Source organism: Danio aesculapii, chromosome 14 (genome assembly GCF_903798145.1).
Source record: "Danio aesculapii chromosome 14, fDanAes4.1, whole genome shotgun sequence".
NCBI lineage: Eukaryota > Metazoa > Chordata > Actinopteri > Cypriniformes > Danionidae > Danio > Danio aesculapii.
The window spans coordinates 2,991,936-3,016,390 of record NC_079448.1 but is presented as its reverse complement, the minus strand read 5'-3'; the positions used below and the strand labels follow the sequence as shown (position 1 = coordinate 3,016,390).

Here is a 24,455-nt window from a genome sequence, read left to right as displayed (position 1 = left end):
TTTGAGGCAGGAACCGGCGGACGTGCAACAACTTTAGTCATGAGGTAAACACAAAACAAAACTTTTCATCCGGAGCTCGTTCCCGGGACTCCACACTTGTAAACAATCACTCCAGCGGGCTCGCGCGGCTCTCGGTCCCGCCCACACTCGTCAGCGATACCAAGCCGAACGTGTAGTTACATTGGTTCGAGCCTCGGCTGGGCCAGTTGGCATTTCTGTGTGAAGTTTGCATGTTCTCCCCGTGTTGGCGTGGGTTTCCTCCGGGTGCTCCGGTTTCCCCCACAGTCTAAACACATGCGCTATAGGGGAATTGATGAACTAAATTAGCCATAGTGTATGAGTGTGTGTATGAATGAGTGTGTATGGGTGTTTCTCAGTACTGGATTGCAGCTGGAAGGGTATCCGCTGTGTAAAACATATGCTGAAATAGTTGGTGGTTCATTCCACTGATAAATAAGGGACTAATCCAAAGGAAAATGAATGAATGAACATCTTGAAGAGAGGCGTTGTTTTTTCTGTAAATCTCAATTATGCACTTTTGCAAACTGATATTAGATCAAATTCAGACATTTTTAAGCACAACATCTTTAATAAATGAGACCACAGGTTTCTGTGTGTTTGATATAAAAATATAATTTTGGGATGTTCAAATGCTGAACATTTTCTCAAACGGCTTTAAAGTTTAGATCAGTCAGTAGATTTATAATCGTGTGTTCATGGGTTTGCTCAGCTGTTGTTCATCCGGCTTTAGTGGGAGTTGCTTTTGATGCAAATGTTTCCTGTGTGTCTGTACATGTGCGCCACTGATACTGTTTGTTACTTTATATGGATAGGAATTGATCCATTGCTTTCTTAATGAAATATGAAGCATCAATCAACAAAAATAGGCTGTAATTACAATTTGTGCTGAATTTTTTTTAAGAGCGTAACAACTCTTTAGTGTTTAGTCTCTTTGTCTTTCTCTTGTGTGTGTGTTTTAATTTGTCAGTTCTCCAGCATAAAGACTGAATGCAGATTTAAATTCTGAAAGTTGATGTTCTGTCAAGGTGTTTTCTACGGTGGCCGAGAGAGCTTAACGTGCTGCAATTTAAGAAAGCACATGCAATTACACAAAACACCAGCAAATTAAGAAACGATCTTCATTAATTTGACAGCACACGTGTTGCAAATTGATCACAACACAAACAACTGAAGAAATGTGCTGCAAATTGGTCACAGCAGTTGAAAATATGCACGTAACACAATGGAAATGTTTCTAGGGGACCCAAAATCACGGCAGACTATGTTGAGAAATGGATGTGTTATTATGGGTTGAGTATGTGGTGTAATCAGAATATTAAAATAAATGAAAAACAACTCGCCTTTCAAAGACTACCAATCACTTCACTGAGCAACAGTCACGGCATGATAACACATCCATATCTCAGCAGGGTCCGTCATGTTTTTGGGTCCCCTTGAAACATTTCCATTGTCATTAATTCATTCATTCATTTTCTTTTCGGTTTAGTCCTTTTATTAATTCGGGGTTGCCACAGCGGAATGAACCACCAACTTATCCAGTATGTTTTTATGCAGCAGAAGGGTTCCAGCCACAACCCATCTTTGGGAAACATTCACACACACTCATTCACTCTTACACACTACGGACAATTTAGCCTACCCAATTCACCTGTACCGCATGTCATTGGACTGTGGAAGAAACCGGCAAACTCCACACAAAAACGCCAACTGACCCAGCCGAGGCTCGAACCAGTGACCTTCTTTCATATGTTAGCAACTGTTGTGTAAAATATTCATTTATTTTTATATACTCTGAAATTAATTTGTTTGTTTATGTAATTTTGTGCTGGTCATTTTATTATGAAATGTTTTATTTTAGTAATTTCAGTACATTTCGCTTATTTTATGTAAAGGTAACATTTCTAAAGTGTTAAGTATAATGCAATCACATGTACAATGCTGTTGCTTCATAAAGGATTACTATTTTATTCAACTGCCGTAACTTAATATTTTTTTAGCTACAACTAAATTTTATATTTCATATGCATTTGATATATAAATAGTAATATACTATATAAATATACAATATTTTAATATATAAACAGCAATATACTATATAAATATACAATATATCAGTATATAAACAGCAATATACCATATAAATATACAATATATCAGTATATAAACAGCAATATACCATATAAATATACAATATATCAGTATATAAACAGCAATATACCATATAAATATACAATATATCAGTATATAAACAGCAATATACCATATAAATATACAATATATCAGTATATAAACAGCAATATACCATATAAATATACAATATATCAGTATATAAACAGCAATATACCATATAAATATACAATATATCAGTATATAAACAGCATTATACCATATAAATATACAATATATCAGTATATAAACAGCAATATACCATATAAATATACAATATATCAGTATATAAACAGCAATATACCATATAAATATACAATATATCAGTATATAAACAGCAATATACCATATAAATATACAATATATCAGTATATAAACAGCAATATACCATATAAATATACAATATATCAGTATATAAACAGCAATATACCATATAAATATACAATATATCAGTATATAAACAGCAATATACCATATAAATATACAATATATCAGTATATAAACAGCAATATACCATATAAATATACAATATATCAGTATATAAACAGCAATATACCATATAAATATACAATATATCAGTATATAAACAGCATTATACCATATAAATATACAATATATCAGTATATAAACAGCAATATACCATATAAATATACAATATATCAGTATATAAACAGCAATATACCATATAAATATACAATATATCAGTATATAAACAGCAATATACCATATAAATATACAATATATCAGTATATAAACAGCAATATACCATATAAATATACAATATATCAGTATATAAACAGCAATATACCATATAAATATACAATATATCAGTATATAAACAGCAATATACCATATAAATATACAATATATCAGTATATAAACAGCAATATACCATATAAATATACAATATATCAGTATATAAACAGCAATATACTATATAAATATACAATATATAAATATAAGTATACTATATAATGAGGCGAGCGCCACATTTCCATTGTGTTACGTGCAATGTGTTGTGACCAATTTGCATTACGTTTCTTCAGTTGTTTGTGTTGTGATCAATTTGCAACACGTGTGCTGTCAAATTGATGAAGATCGTTTCTTTATTCGCTGGTGTTTTGTGTAATTGCATGTGCTTTATTAAACTGCAGCGCATTAAGCTCTCTCGGCCACCGTAGTTTTCCCACTTTTATTATGTGTTCGATATTTTGAGGTTTATGACATTTTAAAAGAGATAACGTTCTGCAAGTGTTTGCTGTTCTGAGGAGAGAATCACAATGGTCTTTCTGTCTTTGGCCCAATTAGTCATGCAGCTTGTTTCTTGCTCACTGGAACAGTCGTGTGTGTGTGTGTGTGTGTGTGTGTGTGTGTGTGTGTGTGTGTGTGTGTGTGTGTGTGTGTGTGTGTGTGTGTGTGTGTGTGTGTGTGTGTGTGTGTGTGTGTGTGTGTGTGTGTGTGTGTGTGTGTGTGTGTGTGTGTGTGTGTGTGTGTGTGTTCAGACTAACACGCTTGAATTGCTGCTCATCCCAGCCGTGTTTCAGACACACTATCATTTTTAATTGCTCTATGTGTGAATCTGTGTGTGTGTGTGTGTGCGTACTGAATAACTGTACCTTATTGAGCATCCATCCATTTCAAATGAAATCTCTATATAAGTCACTTGTCAGCGCTGCGTTTGACGTTAATTTTGGCTTTATTACATGGTGCCAAATGAAACATGAGTATGACAAAGTCAGCAAGTCTCTCCTTCTTGTGGTTTGGTCACATGCTACGCTCAAGGTCACTTCGACGGACATGCTTACATCATTGCTCTGTCGCCATGGCAACAGCGAGGTCACACAAATAGACTATTTTTCTTGTTGTGTGTCATTACTCATGCTTTTCCTTTTGTCTCGTTACAGCAAAAACCACCCAGCGCAGACTGGCGTTTCACCCAGAATCAGAGGCCTGGGCCCAGCGGGTGAGTCTCTCACACACATACATACTCATTCGCTAAGATTTGCATTATGTAAATGCTGAAAATCCCCTCTTTTGACAACACAAAGCATTTGCATTAAATAAATGCTTAGCACACACTGATGTGCATATATATGGGAGTATATAGGGCAAGAGAAAAATAAATACAGAAATTGATTTGCATTCAGGTTTGCTTTTGTAATGCAGAGATGTGCTGTCTTGAAGTGGACTTGCAGCTCTAGGTTTGTGGATTATGACTAGGCCCAGAGGAAATCTGCACGCGCAGAATTTTAACCCATCAGTAATTCTGTTTATTTGCTTGTGTAAATGTGTGTAAATCTATATTTATTCAGTTTTTTAATTAATCACAGTGATATTATTGACTATATATGAAAATGTTCATCTGATTTATGTACAATGCAGTTTATACAGTAATATTTTCTGTCTTTTAGTAGAGATATTATATAAGAGACTTGCTTTGTTTACCAAATAATGTGGATCTAATTGGATTTTGCATTTTAAGCATTAAATACAATGTTACAGGTTACTGGCGGTTGGGAAGACTGTAAGCAAGTGAGAGAGACAAGAGTTAGTTGCTGCTTTAAGGTCCTCTTTGTTATCTCTTATTACACATACACATTTGTATGTTAGAGTCGGTAATAGGTCATACATACATAGAGCTCCACACTACATACTATGTGGCATTTTGTAATGTGTTTTATTTCTTGTTGGTGCAACTTAATTTTGTTAGAGGCGGTTTAGAGTTGCATATGAAAGAAAATGTAATGTGAAATTCATTTTAAAATGCAGAGTGCATGGTCTGTTTATCAAAAAACAGCATTTGCTTTCTGGCTGATCTCAATCACACCACTATTATCAAACAGCATAGCATGAGATTAAAGCAAATGCATTTACTTACTGCGCGATCTTGATCACCGCTCATTTTATTGCACAGCGAGAGCTTTGAGTGGATAAATTTATGTACTGATAGATCTTGATCATGCAAACATTATTAATCCAGTGAGAAGCACTCATGTTTGCCACAGACTTATCTTATACAAACCATAAAAGTCTGTATGATTTAAACTAGTTTAACACTTGATTAAATGTTGCTGATGTACACTATTATGACTATGCAAGTATTGTGACACTGCCGTCTTGTGATTTTGAGGAAAAATCAATCGAGGACTGCAACCTAAACACTGATTTCAATCACCTCTGGGTTTACTTTTGGTACAGAAATGTTTATTATGACTATAAACAGTAGCACATTTAAATAAGAGAAACGTTGACAGACTTTATTTCTGAGAGTGTATTATGGCAGAAATGTTGTTTCATTAATGCGGACATGTATTAAAGGAGTGATTAATATAATTTCAGTATTATAGTTATGGCTTATTAATTATTGTGTATTCACAGATAAAACACTTCAGCATCATGTTAAAATCACATGGGAAACTCATGTAAAACACACATAAAACATGTTGTCAGTGAACATACCCTTTGTCCAGGAATACACAAATATGAATATCTAAGGGATGTAAGACATGTGATGACTTATTTATCACATGGAAAAACTCATGTTTGATTCAGTCATGTTCTATAAATAAGAGACCATACATGTAGACTACTTTTTCCATACCTATGGGTATCATGATCTACAAATGTAAGAAAAATGAGGTTACAATGTCACACAGTACTGTTTTCGTTGAATTCATTTGCATATGCATCCTCCAACTGTAAGCCCAGTATATCAAATAAACATTACTGAAATAAAATATAAAAAGCATATAACATTGATAAACAATCATGGTGCTGTGAAATCAGTAGAACTTAATAGCGCCAGTGCCAATGTTAGCCTGAAGCCCTCATATATTATTCGTTTATTAAATCAACACATATGACTTGACTTGACTTGACTTGACTTGACTTGACTTGACTTGACTTGACTTGACTTGACTTGACTTGACTTGACTTGACTTGACTTGACTTGACTTGACTTGACTTGACTTGACTTTAATTTAATTTAATTGACAAGATGACGTAACTTGACTTAAATTAAATTGACTTGATGAATTGATTTGAATTGACTTGTTTTGACTCAGATTGACTCGACCAGAATTGAATTGAATTGAGTTGAATTAACAACTCAATTTAATTTACTTGACTTGACTTGACTTGACTTGAATTAAATTGACTTGACTTGAATTAAATTGACTTGACTTGACTTGACTTGACTTGAATTAAATTGACTTGACTTGACTTGAATTAAATTGACTTGACTTGACGTGACTTGTATTAAATTGACTTGACTTGACGTGACTTGTATTAAATTGACTTGACTTGACTTGACTTGACGTGACTTGTATTAAATTGACTTGACTTGACGTGACTTGTATTAAATTGACTTGACTTGAATTAAATTGACTTGACTTGACTTGACTTGACTTGACTTGACTTGACTTGACTTGAATTAAATTGACTTGACTTGAATTAAATTGACTTGACTTGAATTAAATTGACTTGACTTGACTTGACTTGACTTGACTTGATTTGACTTGAATTGAATTGAATTAAATTTGACTTGACTTGAAAATCTCTGGCTTCACAATACATCACCACATACAAATACACAACACGGATACCGCATGCATGCATAAAAGTAAATAAATAAAGATCAAAAACCAATGGTTTCCATTTTAAAAATCTGACAGCAATAAAAATAAATGATAATTGGAAAAAAATGTTCATGGTTGCCTAAATCGTCTACCCAATGAAAGTGATATGAACTCGGTGTAAAGGAACTTTCTTCATTTACAATCCTGAACAACACTCAGGTTAGATTACCATACCACAGAAGTCATATTAAAAATCTAAATACTCTCCACAACATTTCTGTACGTCATTTCAAGTATATTCTTGTTCACCCCGTAATAATTCAACCTCCTAATTTAAAACTATAACCTTTAAAATAACACTTAAGAAAACAGTTTCATTTAGACTTCAGAGTTCCACTTGGATCTGTCATTCATGAACAACAACATAATTTAGCTATTGTGAAAGGCATGTTAAACTGTGTTCAATGAAGTATTGCGTGCACACAGAAAAACACACATCATTTCCACAAGACGAGTCCTCTGCTATTCGAAACATAAGCAAAGTGCAACAAAAAGAGAAAGAAGGGTGCTGTGTGCTGAATGTTAATGCTCTCCCCTTGACAAAATGGCTGCTGTTATTGAGGCTCTGTTACCCCTCCACCCCCAAATCCTCAATCTGCCAACATACACACACACACGCAGAGAGAGGCCAGAAAGAGTAGAAGAGGGGGACCGTGCGCTTTATCGCCATGCTAATGCCTGTTATAGTCAAGCATTGTGCTGAAGCTGATTGGAACCATTAAGATGCCAAAACGGTTGTTTAGTGTGACTGACAGCGAATCGTCTAATCAGATGCTCCTCAGGGGGAGGGGCTAGTCGGCGGTGGCCAATAGGGTTTGGATTCTCTCGTTCACTGTGCATCGGTTTCCATAACAGACGTTACACAACACATTCCTGCCTGACAGGACCCCGTTTGAAAGAAGCCATTTGGAAGAAATTAAATCTTTTTGTTTAGTTTAAATTGGCAGCGCTACATTTGTATAGCAGCGGCCTCAAAGGACTGTGTAGTGTTTATCGAGTTATTACACTTAACTAAAACTACAATCAAGACGAATATCTTCACTCAAAAAGTGAAACGACTTTAACTAAAACAAAAATAAATAAATAAATAAATAAATAAATCATTTAATATTAAACAGGTGGTTTATTCCTAATAGCATGACAGAATACAACAAGATTACAATAAAAACTGTATTTAAAAATACTACAGCGGTATTTTTTGATATTTTAAAAAAATGATGTAAAATTATATAAAAGGTTTGTGTATTTATTGATTTATTGATTTAGTCGTTCATTAAATAATTATTTTATTTTTTATTTATTTATAAAATAATTAAAACAGAAAAATTGAATTAAAGTTGAACTGAAATATTAAAGAAAACATATTTTTTAAACTACTAAAAATAGGAAAATAGAGTATCAAGACCAAATAAATTAGTTTAAATTAGATTATTTTATTATGAATTATAGGATTTTTTTTATTATTATTATTAATTTATTAAATAACTAAAACTGAAATAAAAAAGAAATATACCAAAAAAAGTAAAATTATAATAAAAGACTGAATATAACATACTAGATTCTTCTATCCTAATATTTTTATTTATTTATTCAAATGGCTTTAGGGCATAAAAAAAAACACTTTACATTATTAAAGCATTTCAGTAACATTCACATTTATAGCAAAAAAAATATATCTAAAAAATAAAAATGTTAAATATTTATAAAAAATAATATATATAAGAAAATAATATTTATAAGTATTATAAAACTATTCTAATAATAAATAAAGAACTAAAATAATAAAGAAAAAATAATATTTAATACTATTTAAAACTACCATAAATAAAGAAATATAGATGAGTAGTTGAAATTAGAGTATTATATTCTTAATTATAGGAAAAAAATATATATAAGTTTTCATTATATTATAATTTAATTTAATTTTATATAATATAATTTTATATTTATATTATTAAAATTATATATAAATTTTCCCTTGGCTTAGTTTCTTATTCATCAGGGTTTGCCACTGCAGAATAAATCATCTGTTTAATACTATATGGCTTAGTTAAAGTCGCTTCACTTTTTTTGAGTCAAGATGTTTTATATATTTTAATATAGTTATATAGTTATAATATAGTTATATATATATATATATTCAGTTATATTCCAGCTATATCTATATATAATATAAATCTTTTTTTCAGTTCCTACAAGTTGCAGTCCTCACATGTGCGATGGACCCCGCCGGGCCGACAGAGGTATTGGAGTGTAGCTAGAGTTCCTGCTTCTTCCTGTAGGTTTATGGATTAAGTCCTCATCTGTGTCCATTACACTGAAAAAAAAGGTTAATTGGATTTACTGCATTTATTTAAGGTCAGTGGTGGCACGCAATTTAATATGTGCTGAAATTAAACAAATTAAATGAAGTAATGTTCAATTCATTTGTTTGTTCAAATTCAGCCCATATCAATAGTGTGCAACCGCTTACCTTAAAATAATTTAGTAAATCCAATGAATCCCTACTGAGGCCCTCAGGGGCCGTCCTGCTCATAGAATAGCCTCAGCGTGTGTAGTGATGTGCAGTGTATGACTAGCTTGATCCCAGTTCATCCCACAGTTGTGCATCGTAGAAGAGAACAAATAATAATACGGTCTACTTTATGTACAGCTGAAGTCAAAATTATTAGCCCTCCTTTTAGATTTCTTTTTCCAATATTTCCCAAATTATGTTTAACAGAGCAAGAAATTTTTCACAGTATTTCCTATAATAATTTTTCTTCTGGAGAAAGTTTTATTTGTTTTATTTCAGCTAGAATAAAAGCAGTTTTTATTTTTTTAAACCATTTTAAGGTCAATATTATAAGCCCCCTTAAGCAATATTAGTTTTGGATTGTCTCCAGAACAAACCACTGTTATACAATGACTTGCCTAATTACCCTTACTTTACCTTAATTAACCTAGTTAAGTCTTTAAGTTGCACTATTAGTATCTTGAAAAACATCTAGTAAAATATTATGGACTTTTATCGGTGACTAAAAGTTCAAGTTTAACATGAGGGCTAATAATTCAGACTTCAGCTGTACATGTTTGTGAGGGGTTTTATGAATGAACGTGCACAAACAATCACATCTTGGATCATAACTTTCGGTTTCTTACAACTCGCACAATCTGGTCAACAGGAAGTGATTATCTGACCACAGGATGTGATAAAGCTGAACGCAGGAAGTGGGATATCCTGCAAGTGTGATGAAATGCTGACTGTGAAGACGTGAGGTGTCTTATCTTCACGCTAGCTGACTGGATCTGTTGTGCATGGCTGAGATCATTTAGTCGTTTTATACTGTGTGAGTCTGTGTCTAAAATCCAGCGTGTTCAGGGTCTGATCTGATGGTCTGAATGTTGTAGGTTTGATCTCAGTAATGATTGAGAATATGAACTGAATAACACCAGCTCTGGTTCTCATTAGGGGTTTTTTGCTCTAAATCAACAGCAGTCACCCTGTTTTCCCTCATCTTGGCACCGTGAGTTTGAGCCCTTTTGAAATGCTTGGCAAAAGCAGTTTCTTTCCCCACTCAAATTTCTTTCTGTCTTTTATTCTTTCAGCTTTCTTTTGTATATTTTGTCCTTCAAATGCTTAAATTACACTCAATATATATATATATATTTGCTGCTTGTTCAAGCTACTTATTTATACTATACCTATTATTCTTAAAATGAGCTTAAACTACACACTTCTGTAGATGTTTTGAGGGAATTAATTTGATTTGTGTTCAATCCTTTTCTTTCTTTTATTCTTTCTTTCTTTCTGCTTGTTTATTTTTGCGCAGTGGTAGTTGTTTTTTTCAGTGTAATTGTATTTATTTGTTTATTTATTTTCAGGTAATTTGCTTTTTTGAATCATCCGCAATTGCAATTAGTAACTAATAATTGTATTAGTAATTAAAAATAAATCTTTATCTTATTTATTGGTGCAATATTTATTCATGTATTTATTTATAAACTAAAATGTAAAAGTGGAATTTAAGTTGAAATTAAAGTTGTACTGAAATATTAAAGAAAATATCATTTTCAAAACTATTTAAAACCACAAAAAATATAATAAGAGTTTACATACAAAATAAATAAATAACAAAAACAATTTAAAAGGTTAAAAAAATGACAGAATGCAACAAAATTACATTAAAAAAAAAAAAAAAAAATATATATATATATATATATATATATATATATATATATATATATATATATATATATATATATATATATATATATATATATATATAAACAATAGCATTTATTTAATAAATATTTAATATTTCATATTTAATAAATATTTATTAAAAATTCCATTAAAATTATTTAAAATGACAACATTGGAGCATTAAATTTTAAATTAAAGATTTTTGTATTTATAAAAAAATTCTATGAAAATGAAAAATGAATATAACTAAAGCGTTAAAAGGATAATAAAGTGACAGAATACAACAAAATTTGTATATGTACACACACACACATACACACACATACATGCATACATAGATACATACATACATTTCGGCTAGAATAAACACAGTTTTTAATTTTTTAAAAATCCATTTTAAGGTCAATATTATTAGCCCCTTTAAACTATATATATTTTTTTCGATAGTCTACAGATCAAACCATCATTATAGAATAACTTGCCTAATTACCCTAACCTGCCTAGTTAACCTAATTAACCTAGTTAAGCCTTTAAATGTCACTTTAAGCTGTACAGAAGTGTCTTGAAGAATATCTAGTCTAATATTATTTACTGTCATCATGGTAAAGATAAAATAAATCAGTTATTAGAGATGAGTTATTAAAACTATTATGATTAGAAATGTGTTGAATATATATATATATATATATATATATATATATATATACACACACACATACACACAGTAGAAGTCAGAATTATTAGCCCTCTAATAGCATTGACAGTAATTGAAATTAGAGCGAATAAAATTAGACTTAATAAAATGACAGAATACAACAAAATTAAAAAAATTCCCATCATTAATTAACATAACAATATTTAAAATGACAACCATAAATCTTTATAAGTGAAGTTAAACTGAAATATTAAAGAAAAGATACATTTTTGAACTACTAAAATAGAAAATAAATAAATAAACGACAGTAGTTGTATTTAGAGTATTATATTATGAATTACAGGATTTACTTCATCTTTAAGTGTCCACTGTAAAATATCCTCATTTCAATTTATAATTCCATCATCTTATTTATTCACGTGTCTTTAATGGAGATGCACATAAAACTACACCATTGCTAAAGCCTGCTAAACTCATTTACTTGCTTTCATTTTTATTATTGCAAAACAAATATTGTGTAACTAAATACAAATACAAATAAATGTAAATAAACAAATACAACACAATGCCATGACCTTTTGCAGTAATACAAATGAAAGAGAGAGAAATAAATATCTTAGTTCAGTGTATTTTTAAATATCCTCATTATAATTTATACTTCTATCTTACTATTTTTTTATATATTTATTCAAATGATTTTAATAGATGCATATAAAAACTCTTTACATTTTTAAGGCATTTATAATATTCACAATTACAGCAGTGTACTGTAAAAAACTAAAATAAATCAGCTGAACCGAATGAACTTTTCTAGTCACCTCAACAATCAAACTGACCAAAAATATTAAGTTAAATGTTGTAAAACGTTAAAAAAAAAGTTGAAGTCTGATTAACTTATTTTTAAAAAGTTAAAGCAACATAAAAAATATGTTTTGTCTTGACTTTTAGTCATGAAACATTTTATAGTGTGATAAAAAATAAATAAATAAAGAGAAGAAAATGGAAAATGCACAAGACGTTCTTTCCTCTCTCTCTCTCTCTCTCTCTCTCTCTCTCTCTCCATGTGGTTGTATGCAGATGTTGTTTTGTGCCGCTGCGGTTCATTGTCTGCTGTCTGTGGACTGTTTTATAGCCGCTGGGCTCATTTAAGACAGGAAGTGAGACCCTAAATTCATTTTTAAAAACATCTTTAAAAGACTGAAGCTCTTTAGCATTAGCATCTCATCCTCTCCCTGCGCTGAGGATTCTGGCCAGTAACTCACTTTTGATTTGATTTGTGTCAGCGTCCGGCTTGCTTTAACCTGATTTTTACAGTGTCTGGATTCATTTGACAGAACAGAAGGAGAATTGCAAGCTAATGCTAATTATTTAGCTTTGCATCATTGTGCTTGGGTGTCACAGTGGCTAGTACTGTGACCTCACAGCAAGAAGGTTGCTGGTTCGAGTCCCGGCTGGGCTAGTTGGCATTTCCGTGTGGAGTTTGCATGTTCGCTCTCACATGGAGAGAGAGAACGTATCCGGACATTTTATGAGGAACAGTCCTTTGTTCGTGTAGCTGATGCTAATTAAGGAAAACTTTAAACGTCGTCTTCTTTATAATCTTTAATTAACACATTATGTCCTGTTGGAGGAGCTTTAATCTTCAAAACAAAATGTGTGCTAGTGGGGAATTAACGGTGCTAAATTGAGTGTATTTGTAGCTTTTCCTGGTTACCGTCAGCACAGAAAGGGTGTACATGTGTAATGAGGTGTATTTTAGTGCACGCAGGGCTTTTGTTCACTGTGGATGCAAATTGCAGAGTTTTTAAAGCAGGCTTTGAAGATAAAGTCGCCGCACATGGAAATGTTCAGCGGTTTTGTGTGCGATCGCTGTCGTTTTTTAGCAGCTGTTGCCTCTCGTTCCAATTCCAGCATGGTGTAGTTAAAGTTTCATGGAGGATTGTGTGTGTGTGTGTTAAAATCAGTGCTACACGTACATTGGATGCATGATCTGATGCAGTCTATTCAATTAGAAAAGATTAGATATACAGTTTGCTGTAATACTGAACAATTTGGCAACCTGTCCTGTCACAATGAATAATAATAATAAAAATAATAATAATAATAATAATAATAATAATAATGATGATAATAATAATAATAAATAAATAAATAATAATAATAATAATAATAAAAATAATAATAATAATAATAAAAATAATAATAATAAAAAAAATAATAATAATAAGAAGAATAATAATAAGAAGAATAATAATAATAATAATAATAATAATAATAAGAATAATAATAATAATAATAATAAAATAATAATAATAATAATAATAATAATAATAAAAAAATAATAATAATAATAATAAGAATAATAATAATAAGAATAATAATAATAATAATAATAATAATAAAATAATAATAATAATAAAAAAAATAATAATAAAAAATAAAATAAAAATAAAAAATAATAAAAATAATAATAATAATAATAAAATAATAAAAATAAAAAAATAATAATAATAAAAATAATAATAATAATAATAATAATAATAATAAAAAATTATAATAATAAAAAAATAATAATAAAAAATAATAATAATAAAAAAATAATTATAAAAAATAATAATAATACAAATAAAAAAAATAATAATAAAAAATAATAATAATGATAATAATAATAATAATGATAATAATAAAAGATTTGACTAAATGAAGGGAGAAAAAAGACTCTATACCTGACCTATTTTCCTTGCTTAGTTATAAATGGAGGTCACCGATTTAATATATTTATATATTTTCTTTCTTTGTTTTTACTTTTTTTTATATAAATGTATTTATTTATTTTAAATTGCTGTACCTTTAGCATATTTCTATTGACATATTTCCTGTATTGCAGTTAATGCCCAGTATGTGTTAGTTTTATTTATAATGATATTTTTTATTTGTGTTTTTGACCTAAATATTGTTTTGGATACGAGCATTTATAATTATACTGATTCAGAGAACATTCAATGTGAACTAATTGTGTTTTCTGCTGATAGATTGGAACAATTGATGTCTTTATATCTGATATTGTAACTCGCTCTGACTAATATGCATTGATAAAGCACACACACACACACACACACACACAGTGCAGCTGTTGCTGATAGCAGCAGGACAGACTGGCCTCTGTATGGTTGACTCATCTTCCTCTTCCTCTCTCAGAGCTGCTGCCACTCCTGAGGTTGCTGTGGGAACCGGACCCTGGCCCAATCCTCCCACCGAGGCCGAGCAACTGCAGGCGCTGATGGCCGCTGCTAATGGTGAGAGACGCGCTCTTCTGAATGATTTACTTCTATGTTTGTCGAATGGCTAGTTTTACGTAATATAAATGGTCTGCAAAGTTTCAAAGGTCCAGCTAATAGAGTTAGTCTTCTCAAAGAAAGAATCTATTCTGAACTATTTAACCCTTGTGTATTGTTGAAATTGACTCCCCTTTCATTATGTTGGTGCTGTTTTAGCCTCATTGACTTTCATCATAATGACATTTTTTATTGCAAAGCCACGACAACATATAATCATGCATTCTTGATTGTTGCTGGTTTTCCTCGTTGGGAAGAGGTCAAATGTGTCGTTTTTTTACTGTTGATCATCAGTTTTACAGCATTAACCCTTTAGATAGGCGTGTAAAAAGTTTCTGGCTTTTATATGGAGTTCTGTGGAGCAAAGCAGAATATTATAGTGTGCGTGCATAAATGCACTTACTAATTTTACTGTGTTCTGAGAGCTGAGGGGCTTATTTTGACTATCTCAGACATATCAAGGTAAGTGCACAAAATTCTCTTTCACACACACACACACACAATACTCCATATAGAAGGTAGAAACTGAGATTTATTTGCACTGCAACCGATGATCAACAGGAAAAATGACTCATTCCCAACAGGGAAAACCAGCAAGAATGCATGCTGTCATGGCTTTGTAACCAATAAATGAGATTATAATGGAAGTTAAAGGGGCAAAAACAGCCCCGAACATAACGGTAATACATTTGCCCAGAGTGTATTGTTGAATTTTAGAAAATTTTCAAAGCATTTCCCCAAAATATGTGTCAAAGTAAGATTTGTCAGCAAAAATCATTCCACTTGCTGAAACAGAGAGAACGCTGTGGCCAAATTCAGATTTAAAGCAACCGAGATCATGAAAACATCCCAACAGCACACAATGGTTAATTTAGTCAACTGGCAGATGCTTTCATCCACTTAGAAATGAGGACAATATCAGTGCAACCAAAATAAAAACACATAAATAATCAGAAAATTCCCAGTTAGTCTAAAGCAGCACACAAATAGTTGTAAATAATACAGTACACTTTAACTATAGTACGGTTACAAAACACTATATTATTTAACATAAATTAAAATAGCAGTTTTTCTTGTGGGTATTTATAATCATTATAATCATTCCAGAATTGCAGGTATACGTTTCAAGCATTTCTCCAGTCATTTTTCTTGAACTGGAATGATAAACAGCTAAATATAAAGTGCTTAAATATGTGATTTGCCTTATTGTTAAACCTTTTATCCACTAAAAGGGTTGACCGTAACAGAGTTGATATTTCTAAAACTAAATGTTATGCTCTTTCATCATATTACTGTTTTTAAACAATGATTTTTATGCATTTTTTTAATAACCAATGTAACAGAGTTGACCAGAACATAGTGACAAAATGTATTTATTACTGAAATTATGAATAATACACAAAATTTCATGCAAATCCATGTTTATTTCACAATATTTGAAGCTGAATGATTCAGGATGCATTATTTAAAATAGGTATAGTGGGAGTCTTTATATGATCAAATTCACTTTATATAAAGGATGATCCACATTAATTGCTTAGTAGAGAAATGATTCCCAATTGAATATTTTAATTAAATATTGTTCTTAACCGTAAATAAGGTCACACTTTATTTTGATGGTCCGTTTGCAGAAGTTACATTGCATCTACATGTCAATGAGTATATATTTGATTATAAGTAGACTGTTAGGTTGGGATAAGTGTAACTTGATATGTACGTGCAAAGTTTCTTATAGTGAGTTAAATGTCTGTTGAAGGAGCAATATCAAGAGATATTAAGCAGACAGTCTACTAATACTCAAATGGACCATCAAAATAAAATGTTACCATAAATAATTACAAAAATAAACACATTACATTTGACAAACGTAATATTTTTGTATCAGAACAGTTATTTTGTCAAAAATAAAATTACAAAATACAGATCAAAAATATTATTTGAGCTAAACACTTCATACACTTTGTCTATTAGTTTAATTAAAAAGGATTTTAAGTAAAGATACAGACACTCGTTTAAGAGCATATCTAAAATATTTGTTTTGAATTAAAGCTGCAGTCACACTGGGCTTTTCTTCCCTTAGACTTCCATTCAAACGCACGCTAATGCGTCAGACCGGAAACGCAGGGTCATGCGTCAAGTTTCGCAAGTTGCTGCGGTGCAAAGCTTGGTGAAATCTGACCTGCGAAATCCCATCACTTAATTGCGTGAGACCAATCGAGGATCAAAACATGACCTCTCTGGGCAGAAATGTAAAACATGGAGCAATCGCTCGCTTTTTTTAATGTCTAATCATCTTGTTTAATCCCGCCCCTTTTTGCAGCGCCGCACGACAGAATTTCGCACACACAAAGCCCGGTGTGACCGCAGCTTTAAATGTCTTTCAGCACATGCAGAACAGCGTGTTGACTTGTCATTTACATAATAATCAGCTCAAGCTTTGCATAGAGGTGCGTTTTGCATCATGCGTGATGGCCGATCATGTAGAATGAACGCTCACAGATGTCCATGTGTGAAGCAAAAACACACAGCGATGGCTCATTTCTATACAGCCCACATCAAAGCTGGAGACTCCCACAGCATCACGTCAGCCGATCTCATGTTACCCTTTATTCTCACTGCGCACACACACTGACGCACCTACTGTGGTCTGGCTTCTACTGTTACATTAAAAACTCAAGAAAAATCTTAACACACAGTACTGTTTATTACATTAAGGGTTTTTTAAGTGCTAAAATACACATTTATAAGTTGATGACATGTCCCAAGCACTTACTATAGTATTTACAATGAACTATGCACAATTACATGTATCTAAATCACATTCTAACCCCAACCACATAGTAAATACATGTAATTTATTAATATTACTCGGTTGTTAAATCTTTACTTAATCAGATTAGTATTATTATTAATGTACTGTGAATTAACAAGAAACTAACAATATTTTTATTAATGTTAATAATGAATACTGTCATTTTAATTGTTTGTTACTAACATTAGCAAACGTAAATGCATAACAAACCATTACTTTAAAGTGTTACCAACTTATTAAACAGTAATACTGTGACATCAGTGGACTATAATATTTATATGTACTACTAAATGTCAGTTATTTCTATCATGCTTTAGTTTCAATCATTCTGATATGCTGATTTAGAGCTCAAATAAAATGTAATAATATTGTTGTGCTGCTTTAGATTTTTGTGGAGACAGTGGTAATGATTCCAATATGTTTCCATTAGTATAGCATACCTTGGCATGTCATGACTGACCAATTAGAATCAAGTATTCCTGAATGCAATGCATTCTTACTCCATGTTTAAACTGGAGTAAACGATGTATGTAAGATCAGATCAGAACAGAGAGTTTTGTCCAGATGTTGAAGACGCAGACAGAGCAGAATGATGTTATTCTGCAAAGACAGACGTTATATTGAGTTATCGGGTTCCTGTTTGAGAGTGTCAGTGTTTCCACTGTTCTGTCCAGTGGCTGTGCAGCCTTTCAGCAGGTTTCCATTAACACTGTTTGTCTTTATCGTTGTACTTTTTTCTGGGTTAAAGTCTGGTCGAAAAGAAAGGTTTGTTGCTCATTTAAACCTTGACTTTCTGGGTCATTTTAAAGGGACAGTTCACCCCAAATGATCCTGTCATTTAATTATTCTCCACCTGTTGGAGTTTCTTTTTACTGTTGAACACAAAGGTAGATATACTGAGAAATGCTGGAGAAAAAACAGCCATTTTTCCCCCAACATTCTTCAGAATATCTTGTTTTGTGCTCATAAATGGTAACTACTATTTGAGTGTTAGTAAACAGTCAGGAAGTTTCACTTTTAAGTCAACTATCCCTCTATTGCTTTTATGCAAAGCAACTTCCTTATTTTGACAATGGCATTGACAATATCAGATCACCCCCCCCAAAAAAAACTTGAACGGAGTTGAATAATTACTGCATGTAGAGCTGATGTATATGAATTTCATTTATAATTTGATGCACAATTTCAAACCTGTTTGAGTTTCTACTATTGGGAAAAAGGAAAATATGCTGGAAAAAACCAGCAATTGTCTTCCATAGTATTTTTTGTGTGGTCTTTTAAAGTTTGACCAACAAGATATTCTGAAGAATGCTCTATACAAACAAACATTTTTTAAAGCATTCTTCAGAATATCTTGGTCACACATTTATTGTATGATACGATAAACTCATAACAAACCATCACTAAGACTTGTAAATCAAATAATACTAATTAATAGTTAAGGTAGTAGTTGGGTTTATAGAGCTAAAATAAGATCAATGTGTATTGTGAACAGCATACGTGTTGCAAATCCTCACCACACAAACACATTTAAAAAAAAAAAAAAACGTGCTGCATTTACTCACAGCACTTGCAAATAAAAGGGAACACAGTGAAAATGTTTCAAGGGGACCCTAAAACATGACGGACATGGCTATTTAGGTAATGGGCTGTTTCTCAATACCAAGTACGCAAAGTTCAGACTTGCGTCCTTGTAAGAACGAACTCGCAAGGACACAAGTCAGGTGCTTCTATACTTTATAACATCACTTACCTCACCATGGATTCATCGGTTTCATGGTACATTAACAATAAAATTATATAATTAAATAAAGCACAGCCTTATAATTAGTATTGTATTGATATTATAAATCAATATGTTTGATTTAAGAAAATGTAAACATAAATGTGAAGTAACATGTGTTATTATACACAGTCTAGAGCAGGCATGGGCAAACTCGATTCTCGAGGGCCAGTGTCCCTGCAGAGTTTTGCTCCAACGCTAATCAAACACACCTGAACACCCTAATTAGTGTCTTCAAGATCACTAGAAAGCTACAAGCAGGTGTGTTTGATTAGGGTTGGTGCAAAACTATGCAGGGACACCGGCCCTCCAGGATCGAGTTTGCCCATCCCTGGTCTAGTGTCTTTGATTACCAGATTTAACAAACTACAATGGACATTATACAAGTATAAAGTATAAGACGTACACAATAAGAAATAAAGATAACATTAAGCAATTTGGTAAACAGCGTACAACACAATTAAAGACAATTAGAAAATAACACTGCCAAAATAAAACACCTGAGAACAAATAATAGGTTTAAAAGACCAAAAACTGTCTGTTAGATGTAACTGATATTAAATATCATGTTTTAACTACAGTGGAGAGATGAGATCTGACAATGGACTGGCCGAAGTAAAGCTGCTCTCGGCGGGGACGAAGCTCCCTCTGACAACCTGGGGCTCAGAGTCCGAATAAGCTGAAGCACATCATCAAAGACTCGCTATCTTTGTGAATAAACTACCGAATCGAGTTTAACAACTATATTCTCGCCTGAAAAACTCTTCAAACTTTATTTTGTAACACAACAGAGGAGGATTTTTAAAATCATGCAGATTTTCTCCTCTGTCATTAGCTTTCACTGGTTGGGCTGCAATGCATTCAGGGATACCTGCACTTCGCACAAGTCACCTCTTGATGCGTTCTTGGCAAAAGGAGCGGAGCAAGTACACATCCAGGAATTTTATCTGTACCTGGCAAGATGTGAACTTTAAATTGGAGCAGTACTTCGGCGACGGTTGATGACGTGAAAACGATAACGCATATTTAGAAACAGCCACGGTTATTTAGGCTAATAATTACTAAAGAAAAGGGAATGATGTGATCAGCATGTTAAAAAAAAACCTCAGCTTACAAAGATCACTTTCAGCTTCACGATAAACAAATCCCAGCCAGATCCGTCACTTTTTTGGGTCCCCTTGAAACATTTCCATTGTGTTCTGTACTATTTGCATATGTTGTGGGAAAATGAAGCAGGTTTTTTTTTTATGTGTGTGCGTAGTGAGGATTTGCAACACAAATGCTATTAAATCAATGATCTGACTGGTGTTTATGCAGCACGTTAAGCTTGGTCATAAAAAAAACTCACCTAATATAAACCATTGTATGTTTGTGTGCAGAAGTCAGCGAGGCCACCAACTTTCTGGCTCCAGGCACCATGGATCTGAGCACCCGCTACGGCCCTCAGTTCACCCTGCAGCACGTGCCTGATTATCGGCAGAACGTGTACATCCCTGGCAGCACCGCCACCCTGACCTCCAACCAGCAGCAGCCCCAGCAGGCCCTGCCTCCCCCGCAAGCCTCCGCCGCCATCGCCGTCGCCCAGCCAGAGCCCCCCAAAGCCGCCCAGACCCCCGCCAGCAAGAAGAAGGCCACCAAGAAGGAGAAAAAGTAGAGCGTTTACAGTAGATATGAAGCATGGGGGGTTGCGTTAGCATAGCTGGACCACTCAATCCTGCGCTGGAAAATCTGTAACTTTAGAGAATAAACGTCTAACACCACCACTTTCACATACAAACACTGATTTGTTTTCAGAAAGAACATTTGAGTTTCATATTTTCGCTCACATTCGCCAAGTTCATGCCACACTATATTCCTGCATATATATATATCTAGCCAATAATGTATTTACTACAGTACTTTACCGTGATAATCTGGACAGGAGGAGGAGATGTGTTATTATAACTACAACAATCCTGCTATTGATCATATGAAGACATTGCTGTATTTCCTGACGTGCCCAGTAGGATGCTGCGATGTTTGTAAAGCGCATCTCGATTATACTTTTCTTTCTGTTTGCTAAAATACCACTATTGACATGTAGACGCGAGTCGGGTGATTATTGCTGCATGGCGTTTTTTAATTATTTTTGGAGCTATAGATAATCTCTGTATCGCCTGACATCTACAAACACCCGTCCATGAGTCAGGGAACAGTTAAAAAAAATCCGCTTATCTTTCAATAACCTAAGAATGACTCCCCCTGTGTATCTCTGAGCCAGATTTCGGTCTTTTTTTATGTTCGTTGAATGTTTTTGGAGCATTAAGTGATGTCCGAGCCATTACAGGATAGTCTATAAGCATCCGATATCTTTATCGTCCTTAGCATTCAGTATTTCTGGGTTATTCTGAAGTGTTGAAGCTCTTTATCTGTGCTGGAGAGTTAGTAATAATTCACTTTGATGATATCCTGACATCGCGAGTTAGACAAAGGAATTGGCTTTGAAACTCAGGCCATGTCCACACGTATGCAGTTTTCCTCGCTCTTGAACCAACAAGAGGCCATGATGACATTTTTATGCCGGTTTCACACCAAAAGGCAACCCAGGCTCATTCTGAAAACGTAGCCCCGAGGACGTTTCTGGAGACTGCGAAATATGTAGCCGGAGGTACGTATTGCTGCATTTCATTTTTTAAGCGAACGCTGCGGGGCGGTATGACGCCGTTCCTTTTAGCACTTGCCGGCTGACCGCTTACCTTCGTGTGGAGGGCTTTCCCGCCGCGACCAGTTTGTCCGGTTAGCTCGTCCTGTACGTCGGCGGATTTGAGACGCAGAGAGGAGCTGACCACGACGACCGGGTTCGAGTCTGGGGAAGAGCAGTTACAAAATCAGGTAAGACTAAAACAGAATCCAAGAAATAAAGCGAAGAGGTTCATAACAGGGTGAGAATGTGGTAAAAAAAAAAAAAAAAAAAAAAATTCGGACGAGGGCTTTTCTTTTTCCGGACGGCTTTTGTAAATCATTGGTTGGGTTTAGGGCGGGCGGGTCGATCGGTAAAATCGGTTGGGTTCAGGGAAGGAGGAGGGTGGGTCAGCCAGCCGATTGGCCGGTCGCCCAGTCAATCATTTAGCCAGTCGGACAGACAGACGTTCGTTCGACAGCGGCCTCTGGTGGGTTTACGCGAGAACAGCGCGAACGGCACTCGCGGGAGACGTCCGAGAAGCTAAAAAGGCGCACACAGCGGCCTCTCGCAGATTCGTGAAAATAAAAACTGCAAAAATACGCACCTCCTGGGACGTATTTCACGGTCCCCAGAAACGTCCTCGGGACTACGTTCTCAGAATGAGCCTGGGTTGCCAAAAGGGGAAGCATTTTCGTGATTAAACTGCATACAAGTCAATGCAAATGTGAGAAATGAGGTGGATACCGTCCCACGGTGCAAACACAATGTGTGGAATATACCTAACATGTGTCTTACACTTTTAGTGTGAACCCAGTTGTGTTGGCCAATCAGAAAGAAGAAATAAGAAAACAGCACGCATGACGTCATGTTTCGGTTTCAGTCAACCAGAACAGAACAAACCGAGTAGAAAAACATTGCATATCTGAAAATACAGTGTTTGTGCGGACAGGGCCTCAGAAAATGTTAGTTCTGAAATATTTGTAATGGATGTCAGATGCTTTTCAGATATATATATAATAATATTAAAAATTGAATACAAAGTGGAGATTCTCTCCGAGTTAGGATGCTGTTCTAGAAGACAGCTTGCACTCACTGAATGTACATGTTAACTCTCATGATACCGTCCACTAAAGCCAACTATTATTGCTTTGGAAGGCTAGAAAGACACACACACAATACAAATGTTCCATCCAAATGCTGATTTTTAGTTCATTTTTCCTTTGAATAACCTTGGCATGACGTTCCTTTGTAAATAGATGAAACATTTTCAGATAATCAGCTCAAGAGGAATGGCTTACTACTGGAATGTCATCGTATTTTTCAGAAAAAAAATGCACAAAAATATTAAAATGAAGAAGAAAAACAAAAAAAAAACACTTTTTTTTGACACAATCCGTGTTACCAATGTAGTTCTTTAGTACTCTGAACGCCAACTAACGCACCTGTAAATAAAGAGTTTAACTTTTACTTATGAAAACGAATAGTGACACACTCTTAGTCTAGAAGTTGTGATGTTATGCATATATTTTTGTGTTCATCTTTTCCCTGTCTCGCTTTTTTTCCATGAAAAGACACAAAGCGGAGGACACGAGTAGACCTCCGTTATTAATTTGGTAATCTCTATTGTGCTTACATGTGAGAATGCTTCTTAATGTCTATATGAAGAATCTGAATAGATCTATTATCTGTGTGTGCGCGCGTGTGTGTGTGTGTATGTGTGTCTGCTGATGCTGTACTCCTGCTGTAACATCTCTGATAAGACGCTTTTATTCCCGGCTCCTGTGTGCTACTTGCATTTTATATGCTAATATTTATATTGCTGTTTTACTTTTTGTTTTCCTTTTCCTGAACACTGACATTTCAAATAAAAGTTCTCAAAGTATTTATGGTTTCATTTTTTACTTATTTTAATTATTCCGAATGAATGTGTAATGTTATATCACTGTTATGTATTTGTTTATATGCACATAAATCATAATACACACAGATACATGTCCAGTAAATATGCATGCTCCACAGCGGAATGAACCGCCAACTACTCCAGCATATGTTTTATACATGTACATTATAACATATGTTTTATATGGATGCTCTTCCAGCCGCAACCCAGTACTGGGAAACACCCATACACATTCACACACACTATGGCCAATTTAGTTCATCCAACTCCCCTATAGCGCATGTGTTTGGACTGTGGG

The 24,455-nt window shown here is 33.6% G+C and overlaps 1 protein-coding gene across 9 annotated transcripts in view; it reads left to right on the top strand.

The window, feature by feature from the left end:
* LOC130240345 (putative protocadherin beta-18) overlaps nucleotides 1-24,139 on the top strand; it is a 287,342-nt gene extending 263,203 nt beyond the window's left edge. For all 9 annotated transcript variants that reach the window (XM_056471824.1, XM_056471828.1, XM_056471829.1 and 6 more), the window contains exons 2-4: nucleotides 4,092-4,150; nucleotides 14,864-14,961; nucleotides 20,975-24,139. In XM_056471824.1, the coding sequence (XP_056327799.1) occupies nucleotides 4,092-4,150; nucleotides 14,864-14,961; nucleotides 20,975-21,249 (432 nt within the window). In that variant the 3' untranslated portion in view covers nucleotides 21,250-24,139. The remainder of the gene's footprint in view (nucleotides 1-4,091; nucleotides 4,151-14,863; nucleotides 14,962-20,974) is intronic.
* Nucleotides 24,140-24,455: the final 316 nt, after the last annotated feature.